Below are 26599 nucleotides of genomic sequence, written 5' to 3' on the forward strand. Positions count from 1 at the left end.
AGTGGAGTACCGCTACAGGCGGTGATGTCCGGTTTGGCAGATTAGGGGTTAAAAAATTTCTTTTAGTGTTTGCAATGTGGGAGGGTCTCGGTTTAGGGGTGTTAGTGTACTTTTTAGCACTTTAGTTAAGAGTTTTATGCTAGGGTGTTGTAGTGTAAAACTCTTAACTACTGACTTTAAAATACGGTACCAGTCTTTACAGGAGAGGGTCTACCGCTCACTTTTTGGCAGACTCGTAATACCGGCGCTATGCAAGTCCCATTGAAAAAAAGAGGATACGCAATTTACTTAAGTGGATTTGCGGTATTTCCAAGTCTGGCCAAAAAAGTGAGCAGTACACCTGTACCTGCAAGACTCGTAATACCAGCGGGCGTTAAAAAGCAGCCTTAGGACCGGCTAACGCTGCTTTTTAAGCCTAACACAAAACTCATAATCTAGCCTTATGTAAACACAGCCAGCGGAATAAATTACACTCATAGTGGGAAGTGGAAGAGATAAATCTCTTAAATGTTAATTTTCAATTGTTCTTTCTAAGTCTTGTACAGAGACAGAGATAAGAAAGGAAAGCTTTTGAGTAATAAGATCTGATCTGTCTGCAAGCTTAGCCTATTTTGATTGGCTGTGGTTTCAAATTGTAAATCCAGCTATTTATTTTGCAAAAAGAAGCATAAATGAGCAAATTCTCTTACATTTTATACGCTGCAGCTGGTATAGCAAGTCATGGGGAGCACTTTAATGGAAATATAATTTTACAGTTAACTGTCCCTTTAATAACCCTAATCATCAGACCCTTCTTATGATGGTGGCCCTAAAGCCCTACACTCTGATGGTGGTCCTAAAGCCCTACACTCTGATGGTGGTCCTAAAGCCCTACACTCTGATAGTGGCCCTAAAGCCCTACACTCTGAAGGTGGCCCTAAAGCCCTACACTCTGATGGTGGCCCTAAAGCCCTACACTCTGATGGTGGCCCTAAAGCCCTACACTCTGATGGTGGCCCTAAAGCCCTACACTCTGATGGTGGCCCTAAAGCCCTACACTCTGATGGTGGTCCTTAAGTCCTACATTTTAATCATGGTCCTAAAGCCCTACACTCTGATGGTGGTCCTAAAGCCTTATAGTCTGATGGTGGTCCTAAAGCCCTACACTCTGAAGGTGGCCCTAAAGCCCTACACTCTGATGGAGGTCCTAAAGCCTTATAGTCTGATGGTGGCCCTAAAGCCCTACACTCTGAAGGTGGCCCTAAAGCCCTACACTCTGATGGTGGCCCTGCTTTTACTGCAACTGAATTACAGTGGGCCCTAAAGCCCTACACTCTGATGGTGGCCCTGCTTTTACTGCAACTGAATCACAGTGGGGCAACATTATTTAATGTCAAATAGGAAATTAGTACACATTCTCATCCCCAAAGCAGTGGTGTTGTTGGAAGGTAAAAGGCTTGTTGACCAAGTTGATGTTTAACTATCCAACACAGTGCTACCTTCTGTTAACCATTGTACAGGTTGGTATAAATAAAATGCCTTCTTTGTATTCTGGTAAAACATCTCATAAATTGCTCTATGCTGTCCCCATGAATACTGCTTTTACTAATAAGAACCTTTCTGCACCTGGGAGACTAGAACAATTAAAGGGACAGTCAACTAAAAAATTGTTATTGTTTAAAAAGAAAGATAACGCTTTTACTACCATTGCCCAGTTTTGCACAACCAACATTATTATATTAATATACTTTATATGATTTAAACCTCTAAATGTCTGCCTGTTTCTAATCCACTACAGATAGCCACTTATCTACTAAGACTGAGATAACCAAGTCATTCACTTGCTGTTTTTAATAAAATAAGATGTTTCTTTTGGGAAGTGTGTATACATATTTTTGTGTTATTAAAACCACTTTAAGCAAATTGTTTCTCTCTTTGTGCAAGTTATAATTTGTATGTGTAACACAGCACCATCTATTGGCAGAGAGTTCCTGGTTTGCACAATGTGTACTGTGGGAAAAGACTAATTTGCATATATGTTTCATAGAGTGACAACATAATATACAGTATATTATAGCCCTTTCCATTCAAACACCTTGTCATATACCATATACCGTTTAACCCTTATTAGCTATATATGAGTGTAACATATTTTTTTTAAATGCATTTATGTTGTTTTTGGTGCAACACTTTATTTAGGCCTAACATTTTACGTGAGGACTTTAGTTGCGCTAACCCGACAAGAGAAAATTAAGCTTGCGCTCATGCAGTTGCATTTACTTTCAACTTGTACTGCGCACAGGCTGATAATGCAATATCGCGTTGATGCTAACAATAACTTGTTATCTAGCCCAGTGCATTAACAGTTTGGAAACAGGAGTGGGACAGAGGCCTGGAAGGTGACACTGCCCACTGATACCAGCCCAGCTAGGGGAGATTTACAGCTGGCTCATACAGACTATCCCATGCTCTCTCACACAGTCTATCCCATGCTCTCTCACACAGACTATCCCATGCTCTCTCACACAGACTATCCCATGCTCTCTCATACAGACTATCCCATGCTCTCTCACACAGACTATCCCATGCTCTCTCATACAGACTATCCCATGCTCTCTCACACAGACTATCCCATGCTCTCTCACACAGACTATCCCATGCTCTCTCACACAGACTATCCCATGCTCTCTCACACAGACTATCCCATGCTCTCTCACACAGACTATCCCATGCTCTCTCACACAGACTATCCCATGCTCTCTCACACAGACTATCCCATGCTCTCTCACACAGACTATCCCATGCTCTCTCACACAGACTATCCCATGCTCTCTCACACAGACTATCCCATGCTCTCTCACACAGACTATCCCATGCTCTCTCACACAGACTATCCCATGCTCTCTCACACAGACTATCCCATGCTCTCTCACACAGACTATCCCATGCTCTCTCACACAGACTATCCCATGCTCTCTCACACAGACTATCCCATGCTCTCTCACACAGACTATCCCATGCTCTCTCACACAGACTATCCCATGCTCTCTCACACAGACTATCCCATGCTCTCTCACACAGACTATCCCATGCTCTCTCACACAGACTATCCCATGCTCTCTCACACAGACTATCCCATGCTCTCTCACACAGACTATCCCATGCTCTCTCACACAGACTATCCCATGCTCTCTCACACAGACTATCCCATGCTCTCTCACACAGACTATCCCATGCTCTCTCACACAGACTATCCCATGCTCTCTCACACAGACTATCCCATGCTCTCTCACACAGACTATCCCATGCTCTCTCACACAGACTATCCCATGCTCTCTCACACAGACTATCCCATGCTCTCTCACACAGACTATCCCATGCTCTCTCACACAGACTATCCCATGCTCTCTCACACAGACTATCCCATGCTCCCTCACACAGACTATCCCATTGTTACGGTTGCCTTCAGGCTGGCTGGAAGTTGGACCGTAGAAAAGGATGCGCCTAGCGCTCCCCAAAGGATCATCAGCACCGTAGACACTATAACTGCTGCGTAGCCACCATAAGTAACGCAGACTCTACAAACCACCGCTGCTGGGCTGGTATCTCGCCGTCTGTTCTGCGCCCTGGACCTACGACCAGGCTCCAGTAGGTGAACCCAGGAACAAGAGCTCTTACAGGAGCTCAGTAGCTAAGGGAGTATATAGAGCATAGCAATCCCTGTAGTGATTATAGCTGGCCCCTACAAACATGAGTCAAAGCTGCAAGTTAGAGGGACAGAATAGGTCTGATGTGCTGGAACACACAGCCTGGTTTTTATTGACGTTACATGCAAAAAAAGACACTCTCAGGGGGAGGCATAAAATCCCCAATCACACATTTGATGCATTTAGATAGAGAGGCAACGCCCTTTGACAGGCCACAACAGCAGATAACATTATACACAAGAAAACAATGCAGTCCACCTTATCACTACTAGCAGTCTGATTAGACAATGGGAATGTTTTATCACTAAACTTAATTAGAGCTGATCCCAGCAAACCTGTATTTAGAATTGAACAAAATTAACTCTTAATGGCACACAATGAAAACTAATGCTTTTGTAATAGTGCTCCCTTTCTGTGGAATACTCTGCCTGTGTGGTACTGGGTTCAGTAAGCCCTATTTACTGAACCAAGTGGGAGAACGCCAGGGACAAGTTATTTTACAGGTCTGGGGACATAGTCTTAAAGGGGCATTGTTCATCAAAGTCACAATATGTCCCCAGATGGTTCTTAAAGGGCCATACACACCCAATAAAAGTTAATATGTTCTCAGGGGCACAATCTTCCAGGGGCCATAGTCATGAGGAAGGAGGCTGGCAAATAGGCTTCTCCAAAATCCAGGGAAGCAGGGCAATTTTCCATTTAAAGGGCCAGTTACAAATAGCAGTTTGTAACATATCTCCCATTTTGGAGGGAGACTAACCAGGCACCTGACCTTCTGTCGGTCAGTGCCTAAGTTAGTCTCGCAACCCACCCACAAATAAACATTAGCAGTAAAGTAGCCCCCCCCCACAATAAGTAGTACTGGCCTGTAGGTTCCAGGTTGTAGGATGAAAGTGTAGCATCCTCGGCCTTTCCTGGCGCAGCTGGGCAAATAGCTGGTGGTACTTGGGGGGCAGAGGCCAGCGGCACTCTGCCCTGGTGCCAGCGCTTCTGCTAGGGTGAGGGGTTTGCAGGCCAGTCCTGTAACAAGGGGGTCTGTAGGGCAGAGGCCAGCAGCGCTCTGTCCTGATGCCAGCTCTTCTGCTGGGGTGAGGGGTTTGCAGGCCAGCCCTGTAACAAGGGGGTCTGTAGGGCAGAGGCCAGCAGCGCTCTGTCCTAATGCCAGCTCTTCTGCTGGGGGCATTGGGGCATAGTCCTGCCCGGTGGCAAAGGGAACGTGGGGGTTAACATCTCCACTGTTAACCCTGGGCCCAAGTTAGGAGTTAGCTGGAGAATGGAGACTGGGCTCCCAATCCACTGCATCTCACTCTGCTGATGGGGGACAGGAGCAACTGTCTCTGCCCCCTGTGCTGTAAGTGCAGAGACCACGGTCCCATCTGCACGGTTGTGGGGCTTATTGTCTCCCCTGGTGCGTTAAGCTGCCGCTGGGGAGAGGGGGTTACAAGCTCCTCTCCCATACATACTTCCAGCCGCTGGGGAATGGAGTCTGGGCTCCCAATTCCCTGCATATTCCTCTGCTGCTGGGGGACAGGACCAACTGTCTCTGCCCCCTGTAACTCAGCCTGCCGCTGGGGAATGGAGTCTGGGCTCCCAATTCCCTGCAATTCACTCTGCTGCTGGGGGACAGGACCAACTGTCTCTGCCCCCTGTAACTCAGCCTGCCGCTGGGAAATGGAGTCTGGGCTCCCAATTCCCTGCAATTCACTCTGCTGCTGGGGGACAGGAGCAACTGTCTCTGCCCCTTGTGCTGTAAGTGCAGAGACCACGGTCCCATCTGCACGGTTGTGGGACTTACTGTCTCCCCCTGGTGCGTTAAGCTGCCGCTGGGGAGAGGGGGTAACAAGCTCCTCTCCCATACATACTTCCAGCCCCTGGGGAATGGAGTCTGGGCTCCCAATTCCCTGCATATTCCTCTGCTGCTGGGGGACAGGACCAACTGTCTCTGCCCCCTGTAACTCAGCCTGCCGCTGGGGAATGGAGTCTGGGCTCCCAATTCCCTGCATATTCCTCTGCTGCTGGGGGACAGGACCAACTGTCTCTGCCCCCTGTAACTCAGCCTGCCGCTGGGGAATGGAGTCTGGGCTCCCAATTCCCTGCAATTCACTCTGCTGCTGGGGGACAGGACCAATTGTCTCTGCCCCCTGTAACTCAGCCTGCTGCTGGGGAATGGAGTCTGGGCTCCCAATTCCCTGCAATTCACTCTGCTGCTGGGGGACAGGACCAACTGTCTCTGCCCCCTGTAACTCAGCCTGCCGCTGGGGAATGGAGTCTGGGCTCCCAATTCCCTGCATATTCCTCTGCTGCTGGGGGACAGGACCAACTGTCTCTGCCCCCTGTAACTCAGCCTGCCGCTGGGGAATGGAGTCTGGGCTCCCAATTCCCTGCAATTCACTCTGCTGCTGGGGGACAGGACCAATTGTCTCTGACCCCTGTAACTAAGCCTGCTGCTGGGGAATGGAGTCTGGGCTCCCAATTCCCTGCAATTCACTCTGCTGCTGGGGGACAGGACCAACTGTCTCTGCCCCCTGTAACTCAGCCTGCCGCTGGGGAATGGAGTCTGGGCTCCCAATTCCCTGCATATTCCTCTGTTTCTGGGGGACAGGACCAACTGTCTCTGCCCCCGTAACTCATTTTCTCGCTGGAGAGCAGGTGTCCATACCCCCAAACTCCACAGTTGGTGCTCAAAGGCTCGTGCCGCTTCGTTCTCAGTAGCCAATTTTCGGATGATTCGACTGACTACCTCCTGCGCAGGGTCTGGACCATATCGGACTAGCCGCCTCTTTACCTCTGGAACGAAATCCGCGCCCTCATAGCGACGAATCCGGTTGAGGTGCTCTTCACAGGGTTCTGACCAGTATCTTGTCAGCTCCATGCTGCTGTAGGTAGGGACGCTGCGCAGTGGCTAGCGTTGCCCTCAATAACTCTCCTACGATACCAGTGCTGTTGGGGTGCTGCTCCTTGCCCTAGGACGCTATCCCACCGCTGCCGCCAAATGTTACGGTTGCCTCCAGGCTGGCTGGAAGTTGGACCATAGAAAAGGATGCTCCTAGCACTCCCCAAAGGATCATCAGCACCGTAGACACTATGGCCTAGATTTGGAGTTCGGCGGTAGCTGTCAAAACCAGCGTTAGAGGCTCCTAACGCTGGTTTTGGCCGCCCGCTGGTATTTGGAGTCAGTGATTAAAGGGTCTAACGCTCACTTTTCAGCCGCGACTTTTCCATACCGCAGATCCCCCTACGCCATTTGCGTATCCTATCTTTTCAATGGGATCTTCCTAACGCCGGTATTTAGAGTCGTTTCTGAAGTGAGCGTTAGAACTCTAACGACAAAATTCCAGCCGCCTGAAAATAGCAGGAGTTAAGAGCTTTCTGGCTAACGCCGGTTCATAAAGCTCTTAACTACTGTACCCTAAAGTACACTAACACCCATAAACTACCTATGTACCCCTAAACCGAGCTCCCCCCACATCGCCGCCACTCGATTTAAATTTTTAACCCCTAATCTGCCGACCGCCACCTACGTTATACTTATGTACCCCTAATCTGCTGCCCCTAACCCCGCCGACCCCTGTATTACATTTATTAACCCCTAACCTGCCCCCCACAACGTCGCCGCCAGCTACTTAAAATAATTAACCCCTAATCTTCCGACCGCAAAGCGCCGCCACCTACGTTATCCCTATGTACCCCTAATCTGCTACCCCTAACACCGCCGACCCCTATATTATATTTATTAACCCCTAATCTGCCACCCTCAACGTCGCCGACACCTGCCTACACTTATTAACCCCTAATCTGCCGAGCGGACCTGAGCGCTACTATAATAAAGTTATTAACCCCTAACCCGCCTCACTAACCCTATCATAAATAGTATTAACCCCTAATCTGCCCTCCCTAACATCGCCGACACCTACCTTCAATTATTAACCCCTAATCTGCCGAGCGGACCTCACCGCTACTATAATAAATGTATTAACCCCTAAAGCTAAGTCTAACCCTAACACTAACACCCCCCTAAGTTAAATATAATTTACATCTAACGAAATAAATTAACTCTTATTAAATAACTTATTCCTATTTAAAGCTAAATACTTACCTGTAAAATAAATCCTAATATAGCTACAATATAAATTATAATTATATTATAGCTATTTTAGGATTAATATTTATTTTACAGGCAACTTTGTAATTATTTTAACCAGGTACAATAGCTATTAAATAGTTAAGAACTATTTAATAGCTACCTAGTTAAAATAATAACAAATTTACCTGTAAAATAAATCCTAACCTAAGATATAATTAAACCTAACACTACCCTATCAATAAATTAATTAAATAAACTACCTACAATTACCTACAATTAACCTAACACTACACTATCAATAAATTAATTAAACACAATTGCTACAAATAAATACAATTAAATAAACTAGCTAAAGTACAAAAAATAAAAAAGAACTAAGTTACAAAAAATAATAAAATATTTACAAACATAAGAAAAATATTACAACAATTTTAAACTAATTACACCTACTCTAAGCCCCCTAATAAAATAACAAAGCCCCCCAAAATAAAAAATTCCCTACCCTATTCTAAATTAAAAAAGTTACAAGCTCTTTTACCTTACCAGCCCTGAACAGGGCCCTTTGCGGGGCATGCCCCAAGGATTTCAGCTCTTTTGCCTGTAAAAAAAAACATACAATACCCCCCCCAACATTACAACCCACCACCCACATACCCCTAATCTAACCCAAACCCCCCTTAAATAAACCTAACACTAAGCCCCTGAAGATCTTCCTACCTTGTCTTCACCATACCAGGTTCACCGATCCGTCCTGGCTCCAACATCTTCATCCAACCCAAGCGGGGGTTGGCGATCCATCATCCGGTGCTGAAGAGGTCCAGAAGAGGCTCCAAAGTCTTCCTCCTATCCGGCAAGAAGAGGACATCCGGACCAGCAAACATCTTCTCCAAGCGGCATCTTCAATCTTCTTCCATCCGGTGCGGAGCGGGTCCATCTTGAAGCAGGCGACGCGGATCCATCCTCTTCTTCCGTTGTCTCCCGACGAATGACGGTTCCTTTAAGGGACGTCATCCAAGATGGCGTCCCTCGAATTCCGATTGGCTGATAGGATTCTATCAGCCAATCGGAATTAAGGTAGGAATTTTCTGATTGGCTGATGGAATCAGCCAATCAGAATCAAGTTCAATCCGATTGGCTGATCCAATCAGCCAATCAGATTGAGCTCGCATTCTATTGGCTTTTCCGATCAGCCAATAGAATGCGAGCTCAATCTGATTGGCTGATTGGATCAGCCAATCGGATTGAACTTGATTCTGATTGGCTGATTCCATCAGCCAATCAGAAAATTCCTACCTTAATTCCGATTGGCTGATAGAATCCTATCAGCCAATCGGAATTCGAGGGACGCCATCTTGGATGACGTCCCTTAAAGGAACCGTCATTCGTCGGGAGACAACGGAAGAAGAGGATGGATCCGCGTCGCCTGCTTCAAGATGGACCCGCTCCGCACCGGATGGAAGAAGATTGAAGATGCCGCTTGGAGAAGATGTTTGCCGGTCCGGATGTCCTCTTCTTGCCGGATAGGAGGAAGACTTTGGAGCCTCTTCTGGACCTCTTCAGCACCGGATGATGGATCGCCAACCCCCGCTTGGGTTGGATGAAGATGTTGGAGCCAGGACGGATCGGTGAACCTGGTATGGTGAAGACAAGGTAGGAAGATCTTCAGGGGCTTAGTGTTAGGTTTATTTAAGGGGGGTTTGGGTTAGATTAGGGGTATGTGGGTGGTGGGTTATAATGTTGGGGGGGGTATTGTATGTTTTTTTTTACAGGCAAAAGAGCTGAAATCCTTGGGGCATGCCCCGCAAAGGGCCCTGTTCAGGGCTGGTAAGGTAAAAGAGCTTGTAACTTTTTTAATTTAGAATAGGGTAGGGAATTTTTTATTTTGGGGGGCTTTGTTATTTTATTAGGGGGCTTAGAGTAGGTGTAATTAGTTTAAAATTGTTGTAATATTTTTATTATGTTTGTAAATATTTTATTATTTTTTGTAACTTAGTTCTTTTTTATTTTTTGTACTTTAGTTAGTTTATTTAATTGTATTTATTTGTAGCAATTGTATTTAATTAATTTATTGATAGTGTAGTGTTAGGTTAATTGTAGGTAATTGTAGGTAGTTTATTTAATTAATTTATTGATAGGGTAGTGTTAGGTTTAATTATATCTTAGGTTAGGATTTATTTTACAGGTAAATTTGTTATTATTTTAACTAGGTAACTATTAAATAGTTCTTAACTATTTAATAGCTATTGTACCTGGTTAAAATAATTACAAAGTTGCCTGTAAAATAAATATTAATCCTAAAATATCTATAATATAATTATAATACATTTATTATAGTAGCGGTGAGGTCCGCTCGGCAGATTAGGGGTTAATAATTGAAGGTAGGTGTCGGCGATGTTAGGGAGGGCAGATTAGGGGTTAATACTATTTATGATAGGGTTAGTGAGGCGGATTAGGGGTTAATAACTTTATTATAGTAGCGCTCAGGTCCGCTCGGCAGATTAGGGGTTAATAAGTGTAGGCAGGTGTCAGCGACGTTGAGGGGGGCAGATTAGGGGTTAATAAATATAATATAGGGGTCGGCGATGTTAGGGCAGCAGATTAGGGGTACATAGGGATAACGTAGGTTGCGGCGGTTTACGGAGCGGCAGATTAGGGGTTAAAAAAAATATGCAGGTGTCAGCGATAGCGGGGGCGGCAGATTAGGGGTTAATAAGTGTAAGGCTAGGGGTGTTTAGACTCGGGGTACATGTTAGGGTGTTAGGTGCAGACGTAGGAAGTGTTTCCCCATAGGAAACAATGGGGCTGCGTTAGGAGCTGAACGCTGCTTTTTTGCAGGTGTTACGTTTTTTTTCAGCTCAAACAGCCCCATTGTTTCCTATGGGAGAATCGTGCACGAGCACGTTTTTGAGGCCGGCCGCGTCCGTAAGCAACTCTGGTATCGAGAGTTGCATTTGCGGTAAAAATGCTCTACGCTCCTTTTTTGGAGCCTAACGCAGCATTTGTTTAAACTCTCGATACCAGAGTTAAATTTATGGTGCGGCCAGAAAAAAGCCCGCGGAGCGTTAACAGCCCTTTTACCGCCGAACTCCAAATCTAGGCCTATAACTGCTGCGTAGCCACCATAAGTAACGCAGACTCTACGAACCACCGCTGCTGGGCTGGTATCTCGCCGTCTGCTCTGCGCCCTGGACCTACGACCAGGCTCCAGTAGGTGAACCCAGGAACAAGAGCTCTCACAGGAGCTCAGTAGCTAAGGGAGTATATAGAGCATAGCAATCCCTGTAGTGATTATAGCTGGCCCCTACAAACATGAGTCAAAGCTGCAAGTTAGAGGGACAGAATAGGTCTGATGTGCTGGAACACACAGCCTGGTTTTTATTGAGGTTACATGCAAAAAAAGACACTCTCAGGGGGAGGCATAAAATCCCCAATCACACATTTGATGCATTTAGATAGAGAGGCAATGCCCTTTGACAGGCCACAACAGCAGATAACATTACACACAATAAAACAATGCCGTCCACCTTATCACTAGCAGTCTGATTAGACAATGGGAATGTTTTATCACTAAACTTAATTAGAGCTGATCCCCGCAAACTTGTATTTAGAATTCCACAGAATTAACTCTTAATGGCACACAATGAAAACGAATGCTTTTGTAATAGTGCTCCCTTTCTGTGGAACACTCTGCCTGTGTGGTACTGGGTTCAGTAAGCCCTATTTACTGAACCAAGTGGGAGAAAGCCAGGGACAAGTTATTTTACAGGTCTGGGGACATAGTCTTAAAGGGGCATTGTTCACCAAAGTCACAATATGTCCCCAGATGGTTCTTAAAGGGCCATACACACCCAATAAAAGTTAATATGTTCTCAGGGGCACAATCTTCCAGGGGCCATAGTCATGAGGAAGGAGGCTGGCAAATAGGCTTCTCCAAAATCCAGGGAAGCAGGGCAATTTTCCATTTAAAGGGACAGTTACAAATAGCAGTTTGTAACACCCATGCTCTCTCATACAGACTATCCCATGCTCTCTCACACAGACTATCCCATGCTCTCTCACACAGACTATCCCATGCTCTCTCACACAGACTATCCCATGCTCTCTCACACAGACTATCCCATGCTCTCTCATACAGACTATCCCATGCTCTCTCATACAGACTATCCCATGCTCTCTCACACAGACTATCCCATGCTCCCTCACACAGACTATCCCATGCTCCCTCATACAGACTATCCCATGCTCTCTCATACAGACTATCCCATGCTCTCTCAAACAGACTATCCCATGCTCTCTCACACAGACTATCCCATGCTCTCTCACACAGACTATCCCATGCTCTCTCACACAGACTATCCCATGCTCCCTCATACAGACTATCCCATGCTCCCTCATACAGACTATCCCATGCTCCCTCATACAGACTATCCCATGCTCCCTCATACAGATTATCCCATGCTCCCTCATACAGACTATCCCATGCTCTCTCATACAGACTATCCCATGCTCTCTCATACAGACTATCCCATGCTCCCTCATACAGACTATCCCATGCTCCCTCATACAGACTATCCCATGCTCCCTCATACAGACTATCCCATGCTCCCTCATACAGACTATCCCATGCTCCCTCATACAGACTATCCCATGCTCTCTCACACAGACTATCCCATGCTCTCTCACACAGACTATCCCATGCTCCCTCATACAGACTATCCCATGCTCCCTCATACAGACTATCCCATGCTCCCTCATACAGACTATCCCATGCTCCCTCATACAGACTATCCCATGCTCCCTCATACAGACTATCCCATGCTCCCTCATACAGACTATCCCATGCTCTCTCATACAGACTATCCCATGCTCTCTCATACAGACTATCCCATGCTCCCTCATACAGACTATCCCATGCTCCCTCATACAGACTATCCCATGCTCCCTCATACAGACTATCCCATGCTCCCTCATACAGACTATCCCATGCTCCCTCATACAGACTATCCCATGCTCTCTCATACAGACTATCCCATGCTCTCTCATACAGACTATCCCATGCTCTCTCATACAGACTATCCCATGCTCTCTCACACAGACTATCCCATGCTCTCTCACACAGACTATCCCATGCTCTCTCACACAGACTATCCCATGCTCTCTCATACAGACTATCCCATGCTCTCTCATACAGACTATCCCATGCTCTCTCATACAGACTATCCCATGCTCTCTCATACAGACTATCCCATGCTCTCTCATACAGACTATCCCATGCTCTCTCATACAGACTATCCCATGCTCTCTCATACAGACTATCCCATGCTCCCTCATACAGACTATCCCATGCTCTCTCACACAGTCTATCCCATGCTCTCTCACACAGTCTATCCCATGCTCTCTCACACAGATTATCCCATGCTCTCTCACACAGACTATCCCATGCTCTCTCACACAGACTATCCCATGCTCTCTCACACAGACTATCCCATGCTCTCTCACACAGACTATCCCATGCTCTCTCACACAGACTATCCCATGCTCTCTCACACAGACTATCCCATGCTCTCTCACACAGACTATCCCATGCTCTCTCACACAGACTATCCCATGCTCTCTCACACAGACTATCCCATGCTCTCTCACACAGACTATCCCATGCTCTCTCATACAGACTATCCCATGCTCTCTCACACAGACTATCCCATGCTCTCTCATACAGACTATCCCATGCTCTCTCATACAGACTATCCCATGCTCTCTCATACAGACTATCCCATGCTCTCTGACACAGACTATCCCATGCTCTCTGACACAGACTATCCCATGCTCTCTCATACAGACTATCCCATGCTCTCTCACACAGACTATCCCATGCTCTCTCACACAGACTATCCCATGCTCTCTCATACAGACTATCCCATGCTCTCTCATACAGACTATCCCATGCTCTCTCATACAGACTATCCCATGCTCTCTCATACAGACTATCCCATGCTCTCTCACACAGACTATCCCATGCTCTCTCACACAGACTATCCCATGCTCTCTCACACAGACTATCCCATGCTCTCTCACACAGACTATCCCATGCTCTCTCACACAGACTATCCCATGCTCTCTCACACAGACTATCCCATGCTCTCTCACACAGACTATCCCATGCTCTCTCACACAGACTATCCCATGCTCTCTCACACAGACTATCCCATGCTCCCTCATACAGACTATCCCATGCTCCCTCATACAGACTATCCCATGCTCCCTCATACAGACTATCCCATGCTCCCTCATACAGACTATCCCATGCTCCCTCATACAGACTATCCCATGCTCCCTCATACAGACTATCCCATGCTCTCTCATACAGACTATCCCATGCTCTCTCACACAGACTGTTACAAACTGCTATTTGTGACTGGCCCTTTAAATGGAAGGTTGCCCTGCTTCCCTGCATTTTGGAGAAGCCTATTTGCCAGCCTCCTTCCTCATGACTATGGCCCCTGGAAGATTGTGCCCCTGAGAGTATATTGACTTTTGTTGGGTGTGTGTGGCCCTTTGGGAACCGTCTGGGGACATATTGTGACTTTGGTGAACAATTCCCCCTTTAAGACTATGTCCCCAGACCTGTGAAATGACTTGTCCCTGGCTTTCTCCCACTTGGTTCAGTTTCATTGTGTGCCATTAAGAGTTAAATTTTGTTCAGCTTCAAGAAACCTATTCTAAATACAAGTCTGCTGGGATAAGCTCTAATTAGGTTTAGTGATCAACTTTCCCATTGTCTAATCAGACTAGTATTGATAAGGTGGACTGCATTGTTTTATTGTGTGTAATGTTATCTGCTGAAGTAAATGTTGTGGCCTGTCAAAGGGAGTGTCTCTCTATCTAATATCAAATGTGTGATGGGGGATTTTATGCCTCCCCCTGAGAGTGTCCTGTTTGCATGTAACCTCAATAAAAAGGAGGCTGTGTGCTCCAGCACATCAGACCTATTTTTGACCCTCTAACTTGCAGCTTTGACTCATGTTTGTAGGGGACAGTTTATAATCACTACAGGGATTGCTATGCTCTTCATACTCCCTTAGCTACAGGGATTGCTACAGAAGGAAGAGGTTCACCTACTGGAGCCTGGTCATAGGTCCAGGGCGCAGAGCAGACGGCGAGATACCAGCCCAGCAGCGGTGGTTCATAGAGTCTGCATTACTTATGGTGGCTACGCAGCAGTTATAGAGTGTCCACGGTGCTGCTGCTCCTTTGGTGAGCGCTAGGAGCATCCTTTTCTACGGTCCAACTTCCAGCCAGCCTGGAGGCAACCGTAACACAGACTATCCCATGCTCTCTCATACAGACTATCCCATGCTCTCTCACACATACTATCCCATGCTCTCTCATACAGACTATCCCATGCTCTCTCATACAGACTATCCCATGCTCTCATACAGACTATCCCATGCTCTCTCATACAGACTATCCCATGCTCTCTCATACAGACTATCCCATGCTCTCTCATACAGACTATCCCATGCTCCCTCATACAGACTATCCCATGCTCTCTCACACAGTCTATCCCATGCTCTCTCACACAGTCTATCCCATGCTCTCTCACACAGACTATCCCATGCTCTCTCACACAGACTATCCCATGCTCTCTCACACAGACTATCCCATGCTCTCTCATACAGACTATCCCATGCTCTCTCATACAGACTATCCCATGCTCTCTCATACAGACTATCCCATGCTCTCTCATACAGACTATCCCATGCTCTCTCATACAGACTATCCCATGCTCTCTCATACAGACTATCCCATGCTCAGACAGACTCATACAGACTATCCCATGCTCTCTCATACAGACTATCCCATGCTCTCTCACACAGACTATCCCATGCTCTCTCACACAGACTATCCCATGCTCTCTCACACAGACTATCCCATGCTCTCTCATACAGACTATCCCATGCTCTCTCATACAGACTATCCCATGCTCTCTCACACAGACTATCCCATGCTCTCTCACACAGACTATCCCATGCTCTCTCACACAGACTATCCCATGCTCTCTCACACAGACTATCCCATGCTCTCTCACACAGACTATCCCATGCTCTCTCACACAGACTATCCCATGCTCTCTCACACAGACTATCCCATGCTCTCTCACACAGACTATCCCATGCTCTCTCACACAGACTATCCCATGCTCTCTCACACAGACTATCCCATGCTCTCTCACACAGACTATCCCATGCTCTCTCATACAGACTATCCCATGCTCTCTCATACAGACTATCCCATGCTCTCTCATACAGACTATCCCATGCTCTCTCATACAGACTATCCCATGCTCTCTCATACAGACTCTCCCATGCTCTCTCATACAGACTCTCCCATGCTCTCTCATACAGACTCTCCCATGCTCTCTCATACAGACTCTCCCATGCTCTCTCATACAGACTCTCCCATGCTCTCTCACACAGACTCTCCCATGCTCTCTCACATAGACTATCCCATGCTCTCTCATACAGACTATCCCATGCTCTCTCATACAGACTAGCCCATGCTCTCTCATACAGACTAGCCCATGCTCTCTCATACAGACTAGCCCATGCTCTCTCATACAGACTATCCCATGCTCTCTCATACAGACTATCCCATGCTCTTTCACACAGACTATCCCATGCTCTCTCACACAGACTATCCCATGCTCTCTCACACAGACTATCCCATGCTCTCTCACACAGACTATCCCATGCTCTCTCACACAGACTATCCCATGCTCTCTCACACAGACTATCCCATGCTCTCTCACACAGACTATCCCATGCTCTCTCACACAGACTATCCCATGCTCTCTCACACAGACTATCCCATGCTCTCTCACACAGACTATCCCATGCTCTCTCACACAGACTATCCCATGCTCTCTCACACAGACTATCCCATGCTCTCTCATACAGACTATCCCATGCTCTCTCATACAGACTATCCCATGCTCTCTCATACAGACTATCCCATGCTCTCTCATACAGACTAGCCCATGCTCTCTCATACAGACTATCCCATGCTCTCTCATACAGACTATCCCATGCTCTCTCATACAGACTATCCCATGCTCTCTCATACAGACTATCCCATGCTCTCTCATACAGACTATCCCATGCTCTCTCATACAGACTATCCCATGCTCTCTCATACAGACTATCCCATGCTCTCTCATACAGACTATCCCATGCTCTCTCATACAGACTATCCCATGCTCTCTCATACAGACTATCCCATGCTCTCTCATACAGACTATCCCATGCTCTCTCATACAGACTATCCCATGCTCTCTCATACAGACTATCCCATGCTCTCTCATACAGACTATCCCATGCTCCCTCAACAGTGTGTGGCTAATTCTCACATCATCAGGATATTTAATTGATCACACTAATCTTTTCTCCTCCTCTCAGTCACACCTTCATATGTCTACGCTGTGTGTGACTCGCACCATGCACATGGTGCTCATATTTTTAAACAATAAGGAAACAACAGGGGTGGCATTTAGACATGCTGGATAGGAGCGTGCACAATTTAAGCTCTCAGTCACACCTGTCCTCTTGCAGCACTGCATTTTGGATCATGTAGTCCTGGGTAAACAGTAGTAAGCGGCAGATTGTCAGTGACAGAACTCACTGGTGCTTCCTATGCTTCCAACAGTGTTTGTTTTACTTATCGACATGCTGCACATAACAAAATCCCCTTATGAAGATCGAGAAACACTGTGTGGCCCCTGTTTAAGCGAGGCCTTAAGCGTCAGCCTATTTCACTAAATAAAGCTAAAGGTATCCAAATATTAAAACAAATAATAAGTGTATCCAGTATACATATACAGGAGTTGGTAATTGTGCGAAGTATGATACGTGTATTAGAATTCTACAGTACTATTAACAAGGGGGGTGATCTATAAAATGACAGTGTCCGTGAAAAAATGTAGTGGTATGCGGATGTCTTACTTAAGAAAGATGATCTATCAGTAGTGTACTAATAATAAAGGATGAAGTTAAAGTATGTGTCAAAAAACAGTGTGATCATATATATATGTGATATTAGGTGATATATAATATTGTCAAACAAAATGTTAGTTAGGGTTACAAAGAAACAATGTGTTAAACTAGACACAGATTTGTGAGGAAAACTTTTTTTAGATACATCTAAGTTTTCCTCACAAATCTGTATCTAGTTTAACACATTGTTTCTTTGTAACCCTAACTAACATTTTGTTTGACAATATTATATATCACCTAATATCATATATATATGATCACACTGTTTTTTGACACATACTTTAACTTCATCCTTTATTATTAGTACACTACTGATAGATCATCTTTCTTAAGTAAGACATCCACATACCACTACATTTTTTCACGGACACTGTCATTTTATAGATCACCCCCCTTGTTAATAGTACTGTAGAATTCTAATACACGTATCATACTTCGCACAATTACCAACTCCTGTATATGTATACTGGATACACTTATTATTTGTTTTAATATTTGGATACCTTTAGCTTTCTTTTAGCGCACTTACTATCACTACAATTCTTACTACATTTTGAAAAGACAGAATGATCTTTTCTCGCTCGTAAGTTGTGTGGTATCCCCTTTTAACCAGCGCTCTGCTTAAACCCCTTTTTTAATATTTCACTAAATAATACAGCCATTTATGTGAGATATATCAGTGGTAGAAAATGATCACAGAAGGCCATAAACATTGGAAATTTAAAACACATTTTTGCACGTTCTGTTTATCAAGCATTCTAACATTGTACTTTTGAATATTGGTATTCAAATTTTAATTCAATATTGGTTTGAAAATTCAGATTTTATGTTTATTTTCGAATATAAAATCGAATTTTAAAAAGCTAATTCAAAATAATGCAAATCCATTTCAATTTTGAATGCTCATAATATACTGAATATACACAAATGTGAAATTTGAATGTGTATATTTGAACTATTTTATGAACATTCAAATTTGAAAACATTTGATTTAAAAGCAAAATGCAAAATCGAAAGCAACATTGGAAAATTGAAAATAACATTACATTTTCAAATTTTTAAGAATTTTTGTTCTTATCGATATTCAGTTGGGTAAAACTAATATCCAAATCCCTCGTATTTGTCCTAGTTTAAATTTTGAGTCAATATATGCTTTGATCTGTTGCATTATACCGTTTTACAGAAGAAAAACATAATACAAATTAAACACAAAAGAACTAACTCAAGTTAACCAATATTATATACTGTGTATATATATATATATATATATATCTGAAGCTGCTAACAGTACAGTATATAAAATAAACTTTGAACAAAATATACCATATGTGTAGGAGGAATATGCAGAGAAAGTGTTAACTCCAATAACATTAATAAGAAACCTTCGCCTAGATTACGAGTCTTGCGTTAGCCTTAAAAAGCAGCGTTGAGAGGTCCCAAGGCTGCTTTTTAACACCCACTGGTATTACAAGTCTGGCAGGTACTGGTGTACCACTCACTTTTCTTCCGCGACTCAAGCTTACCGCAAATCCCCTTATGTCAATTGCGTATCCTATCTTTTCTATGGGACTTGCATAACGCCGGTATTTCGAGTATTGGAAGAAGTGAGCAGTACACCCTCTCCTGTCAAGACTCCTACCGCATTTAAAAGTCAGTAGTTAAGAGTTTTATGGGCTAACGCCGTAACATAAAACTCTTAACCAAAGTGCTAAAAAGTACACTAACACCCATAAACTACCTATTAACCCCTAAACCGAGCCCCTAATCTACCGACTACACCTTATACCCCCGGCTCATCTGTACACCCAGATACTGCTCCTGTACTGTATATGTGTCACACCTTATACCCCTGGCTCATCTGTACACCCAGATACTGCTCCTGTACTGTATATGTGTCACACCTTTTACCCCCGGCTCATCTGTACACCCAGATACTGCTCCTGTACTGTATATGTGTCACACCTTATACCCCCAGCTCATCTGTACACCCAGATACTGCTCCTGTACTGTATATGTGTCACACCTTATACCCCAGATCATCTGTACACCCAGATACTGCTCATGTACTGTATATGTGTCATACCCTATACCCCCAGCTCATCTGTACACCCAGATACTGCTCCTGTACTGTATATGTGTCACACCTTATACCCCCAGCTCATCTGTACACCCAGATACTGCTCCTGTACTGTATATGTGTCACACCTTATACCCCAGCTCATCTGTACACCCAGATACTGCTCCTGTACTGTATATGTGTCACACCTTATACCCCAGCTCATCTGTGCACCCAGATACTGATCCTGTACTGTATATGTGTCACACCTTATACCCCCAGCTCATCTGTACACCCATATACTGCTCCTGTACTGTATATGTGTCACACCTTATACCCCAGCTCATCTGTGCACCCAGATACTGCTCCTGTACTGTATATGTGTCACACCTTATACCCCCAGCTCATCTGTACACCCAGATACTGCTCCTGTACTGTATATGTGTCACACCTTATACCCCCAGCTCATCTGTACACCCAGATACTGCTCCTGTACTGTATATGTGTCACACCTTATACACCCAGCTTATCTGTACACCCAGATACTGCTCCTGTACTGTATATGTGTCACACCTTATACCCCCAGCTCATCTGTACACCCAGATACTGCTCCTGTACTGTATATGTGTCACACCTTATACAGTACAGGAGCAGTATCTGGGTGTACAGATAAGCTGGGGGTATAAGGTGTGACACATATACAGTACAGGAGCAGTATCTGGGTGTATAGATTAGCTGGGGGTATAAGGTGTGACACATATACAGTACAGGAGCAGTATCTGGGTGTACAGATGAGCTGGGGGTTTATGTGTCACACCTTATACCCCCAGCTAATCCATACACCCAGATACTGCTCCTGTACTGTATATGTGTCACACCTTATACCCCAGCTCATCTGTACACCCAGATACTGCTCCTGTACTGTATATGTGTCACACCTTATACCCCAGCTCATCTGTACACCCAGATACTGCTCCTGTACTGTATATGTGTCACACCCTAAACCCCCAGCTCATCTGTACACCCAGATAATGCTCCTGTACTGTATATGTGTCACACCTTATACCCCAGCTCATCTGTATACCCAGATACTGCTCCTGTACTGTATATGTGTCACACCTTATACCCCCAGCTCATCTGTACACCCAGATACTGCTCCTGTACTGTATATGTGTCACACCTTATACCCCCGGCTCATTTGTACACCCAGATACGGCTCCTGTACTGTATATGTGTCATACCTTATACCCCCAGCTCATCTGTACACCCAGATACTGCTCCTGTACTGTATATGTGTCACACCTTATACCCCCAGCTCATCTGTACACCCAGATACTGCTCCTGTACTGTATATGTGTCACACCTTATACCCACAGCTCATCTGTACACCCAGATACTGCTCCTGTACTGTATATGTGTCACACCTTATACCCCAGCTCATCTGTACACCCAGATACTGCTCCTGTACTGTATATGTGTCACACCTTATACCCCGGCTCATCTGTACACCCAGATACTGCTCCTGTACTGTATATGTGTCACACCTTATACCCCTGGCTCATCTGTACACCCAGATACTGCTCCTGTACTGTATATGTGTCACACCTTATACCCCCGGCTCATCTGTACACCCAGATACTGCTCCTGTACTGTATATGTGTCACACCTTATACCCCCAGCTCATCTGTACACCCAGATACTGCTCCTGTACTATATATGTGTCACACCTTATACCCCAGCTCATCTGTACACCCAGATACTGCTCCTGTACTGTATATGTGTCACACCCTAAACCCCCAGCTCATCTGTACACCCAGATAATGCTCCTGTACTGTATATGTGTCACACCTTATACCCCAGCTCATCTGTATACCCAGATACTGCTCCTGTACTGTATATGTGTCACACCTTATACCCCCAGCTCATCTGTACACCCAGATACTGCTCCTGTACTGTATATGTGTCACACCTTATACCCCAGCTCATCTGTACACCCAGATACTGCTCCTGTACTGTATATGTGTCACACCTCATACCCCCAGCTCATCTGTACACCTAGATACTGCTCCTGTACTGTATATGTGTCACACCTTATACCCCCAGCTCATCTATACACCCAGATACTGCTCCTGTACTGTATATGTGTCACACCTTATACCCCCAGCTCATCTATACACCCAGATACTGCTCCTGTACTGTATATGTGTCACACCTTATACCCCAGCTCATCTATACACCCAGATACTGCTCCTGTACTGTATATGTGTCACACCTTATACCCCCAGCTCATCTGTACACCCAGATACTGCTCCTATACTATATATGTGTCACACCTTATGCCCCCAGCTCATCTGTACACCCAGATACTGCTCCTGTACTGTATATGTGTCACACCTTATACCCCCAGCTCATCTGTACACCCAGATACTGCTCCTGTACTGTATATGTGTCACACCTTATACCCCAGCTCATCTGTGCACCCAGATACTGCTCCTGTACTGTATATGTGTCACACCTTATACCCCCAGCTCATCTGTACACCCAGATACTGCTCCTGTACTGTATATGTGTCACACCTTATACAGTACAGGAGCAGTATCTGGGTGTACAGATAAGCTGGGGGTATAAGGTGTGACACATATACAGTACAGGAGCAGTATCTGGGTGTACAGATGAGCTGGGGTATAAGGTGTGACACATATACAGTACAGGAGCAGTATCTGGGTGTACAGATGAGCTGGGGGTTTATGTGTCACACCTTATACCCCCAGCTAATCTATACACCCAGATACTGCTCCTGTACTGTATATGTGTCACACCTTATACCCCAGCTCATCTGTACACCCAGATACTGCTCCTGTACTGTATATGTGTCACACCTTATACCCCCAGCTCATCTGTACACCCAGATACTGCTCCTGTACTGTATATGTGTCACACCTTATACCCCAGCTCATCTGTACACCCAGATACTGCTCCTGTACTGTATATATGTCATACCTTATACCCCCAGCTCATCTGTACACCCAGATACTGCTCCTGTACTGTATATGTGTCACACCTTATACCCCCAGCTCATCTGTACACCCAGATACTGCTCCTGTACTGTATATGTGTCACACCTTATACCCCCGGCTCATTTGTACACCCAGATACGGCTCCTGTACTGTATATGTGTCATACCTTATACCCCCAGCTCATCTGTACACCCAGATACTGCTCCTGTACTGTATATGTGTCACACCTTATACCCCCAGCTCATCTGTACACCCAGATACTGCTCCTGTACTGTATATGTGTCACACCTTATACCCACAGCTCATCTGTACACCCAGATACTGCTCCTGTACTGTATATGTGTCACACCTTATACCCCAGCTCATCTGTACACCCAGATACTGCTCCTGTACTTTATATGTGTCACACCTTATACCCCGGCTCATCTGTACACCCAGATACTGCTCCTGTACTGTATATGTGTCACACCTTATACCCCTGGCTCATCTGTACACCCAGATACTGCTCCTGTACTGTATATGTGTCACACCTTATACCCCCGGCTCATCTGTACACCCAGATACTGCTCCTGTACTGTATATGTGTCACACCTTATACCCCCAGCTCATCTGTACACCCAGATACTGCTCCTGTACTATATATGTGTCACACCTTATACCCCAGCTCATCTGTACACCCAGATACTGCTCCTGTACTGTATATGTGTCACACCCTAAACCCCCAGCTCATCTGTACACCCAGATAATGCTCCTGTACTGTATATGTGTCACACCTTATACCCCAGCTCATCTGTATACCCAGATACTGCTCCTGTACTGTATATGTGTCACACCTTATACCCCCAGCTCATCTGTACACCCAGATACTGCTCCTGTACTGTATATGTGTCACACCTTATACCCCAGCTCATCTGTACACCCAGATACTGCTCCTGTACTGTATATGTGTCACACCTTATACCCCCAGCTCATCTCTACACCCAGATACTGCTCCTGTACTGTATATGTGTCACACCTTATACCCCCAGCTCATCTATACACCCAGATACTGCTCCTGTACTGTATATGTGTCACACCTTATACCCCCAGCTCATCTGTACACCCAGATACTGCTCCTGTACTGTATATGTGTCACACCTCATACCCCCAGCTCATCTGTACACCCAGATACTGCTCCTATACTGTATATGTGTCACACCTTATACCCCCAGCTCATCTATACACCCAGATACTGCTCCTGTACTGTATATGTGTCACACCTTATACCCCCAGCTCATCTATACACCCAGATACTGCTCCTGTACTGTATATGTGTCACACCTTATACCCCAGCTCATCTATACACCCAGATACTGCTCCTGTACTGTATATGTGTCACACCTTATACCCCCAGCTCATCTGTACACCCAGATACTGCTCCTATACTATATATGTGTCACACCTTATGCCCCCAGCTCATCTGTACACCCAGATACTGCTCCTGTACTGTATATGTGTCACACCGTATACCCCCAGCTCATCTGTACACCCAGATACTGCTCCTGTACTGTATATGTGTCACACCGTATACCCCCAGCTCATCTATACACCCAGATACTGCTCCTGTACTGTATATGTGTCACACCTTATACCCCAGCTCATCTGTACACCCAGATACTGCTCCTGTACTGTATATGTGTCACACCTTATACCCCCAGCTCATCTGTACACCCAGATACTGCTCCTATGCTATATATGTGTCACACCTTATACCCCCAGCTCATCTGTACACCCAGATACTGCTCCTGTACTGTATATGTGTCACACCGTATACCCCCAGCTCATCTGTACACCCAGATACTGCTCCTGTACTGTATATGTGTCACACCGTATACCCCCAGCTCATCTATACACCCAGATACTGCTCCTGTACTGTATATGTGTCACACCTTATACCCCCAGCTCATCTATACACCCAGATACTGCTCCTGTACCTGTAAATGGGTCCCAGCTTCTGGAAGTTTTTCTCCATAATAAGATGCATATGTTGAAAGCTGTTGTTTCTCCAAGCCAGCATCAAGTTGACCCATGCATTCCTTCCTGTGCTGGGTATTGACTCAAATGGGAGAATCTCATTGGAAGAAGGGACTTCAGAGTCGGCTTCTTGGAGTAAAGGGGCTATAGAGAGTCGTGGGACCCCTGTAAATAAGCCCCGTATACTGTCCCATGACAGAAGTACTGGAAGGTTTGATTGGATCTGCTGGCTCACCCTGCTCCTCAGCATGGCTGGAGGCTTAGTAATCATTTATTCCCCCTTAGATACTAGCCAGCTTCTCCTTAAAGCCAGATGCCCCTCCTTAAATTGACAGCTATCCTCCTCTAAACAGAGGATCTTCCTGAAACTGTAGCCACTTTCCACAATTAATGCACCTTTCTTACTCTAATAACTGCCCACTAACACAGAATCCACCGGTCTCACTCAAATAACTTCCCCCTATCATTAGCCACCTATAACTACACAACAGCCCCAATAACCTTCCTTGTAAAGGGCAGTAATCTCCTATGTGTTGTTTCCCCTACTGTAAATCTAACAATATCAGATCCCAATGATGACCCATCCACCAGTACAGCATGCAACTGTGACCATAGAAGGTCTCACTGTCTCATGCCCTCTTCTTTGTGTGTTCTGCTTGTTCTCGGTGACTCTCATGTCATCCTTTTATCTCTGGGCTGTATCTGAACTGCAGACTTTATCAGGAAATCTTTCCATGACATTGTAACCCCTCATATTGCCTCCCCCAGACGTCTCCCCTATGTGACCAAGGCTCTTTTATCTCAGCTATTAATTGTATTTCTTTCCACAAACTGACACTTTGGGCTTGAAATAATAAATGATTATTACACAATTATTACAATCATAATCCAAATCCCCAGACCATGGCAAAGCCATAATGAGAAACAACAGATAGAAAGCTCAGAAAAAAAGTTCTATTTATTACAAACTCCATAGGATCATTATTACAACGCCCTTAGTCTTATCATTATTATTATCACACCCCTCAGTGTCAGTCATTATATCATTATTATTATCACACCCCTCAGTGTCAGTCATTATATCATTATTATCACACCCCTCAGTGTCAGTCATTATATCATTATTATTATCACACCCCTCAGAGTCAGTTATTATATCATTATTATTATCACACCCCTCAGTGTCAGTCATTATATCATTATTATTATCTCACCCCTCAGTGTCAGTCATTATATCATTATTATTATCACACCTCTCAGTGTCAGTCATTATATCATTATTATTATCACACCCCTCCATCTCAGTCATTATATCATTATTATTATCACACCCCTCAGTGTCAGTCATTATATCATTATTATCACACCCCTCAGTGTCAGTCATTATATCATTATTATTATCACACCTCTCAGCGTCAGTCATTATATCATTATTATTATCACACCCCTCCATCTCAGTCATTATATCATTATTATTATCACACCCCTCAGTGTCAGTCATTATATCATTATTATCACACCCCTCAGTGTCAGTCATTATATCATTATTATTATCACACCCCTCAGTGTCAGTCATTATATCATTATTATCACACCCCTCAGTGTCAGTCATTATATCATTATTATTATCACACCCCTCAGTGTCAGTCATTATATCATTATTATTATCACACCCCTCAGTGTCAGTCATTATA

At 45.0% G+C, this 26599-nt stretch overlaps 1 protein-coding gene across 1 annotated transcript in view; it reads right to left on the reverse strand.

Annotated features, from left to right (window-relative positions):
* The window catches only part of LOC128661768 (cytochrome P450 11B, mitochondrial-like), a 347430-nt gene extending 322254 nt beyond the window's left edge, over window positions 1-25176 (reverse strand). The window contains exon 1 of the mRNA XM_053715988.1: window positions 24866-25176. Within this exon, the coding sequence (XP_053571963.1) occupies window positions 24866-25176 (311 nt within the window). The remainder of the gene's footprint in view (window positions 1-24865) is intronic.
* Window positions 25177-26599: the final 1423 nt, after the last annotated feature.

This window comes from Bombina bombina, chromosome 5, assembly GCF_027579735.1.
Source record: "Bombina bombina isolate aBomBom1 chromosome 5, aBomBom1.pri, whole genome shotgun sequence".
In the NCBI taxonomy this organism is placed as follows: Eukaryota; Metazoa; Chordata; class Amphibia; order Anura; family Bombinatoridae; genus Bombina; species Bombina bombina.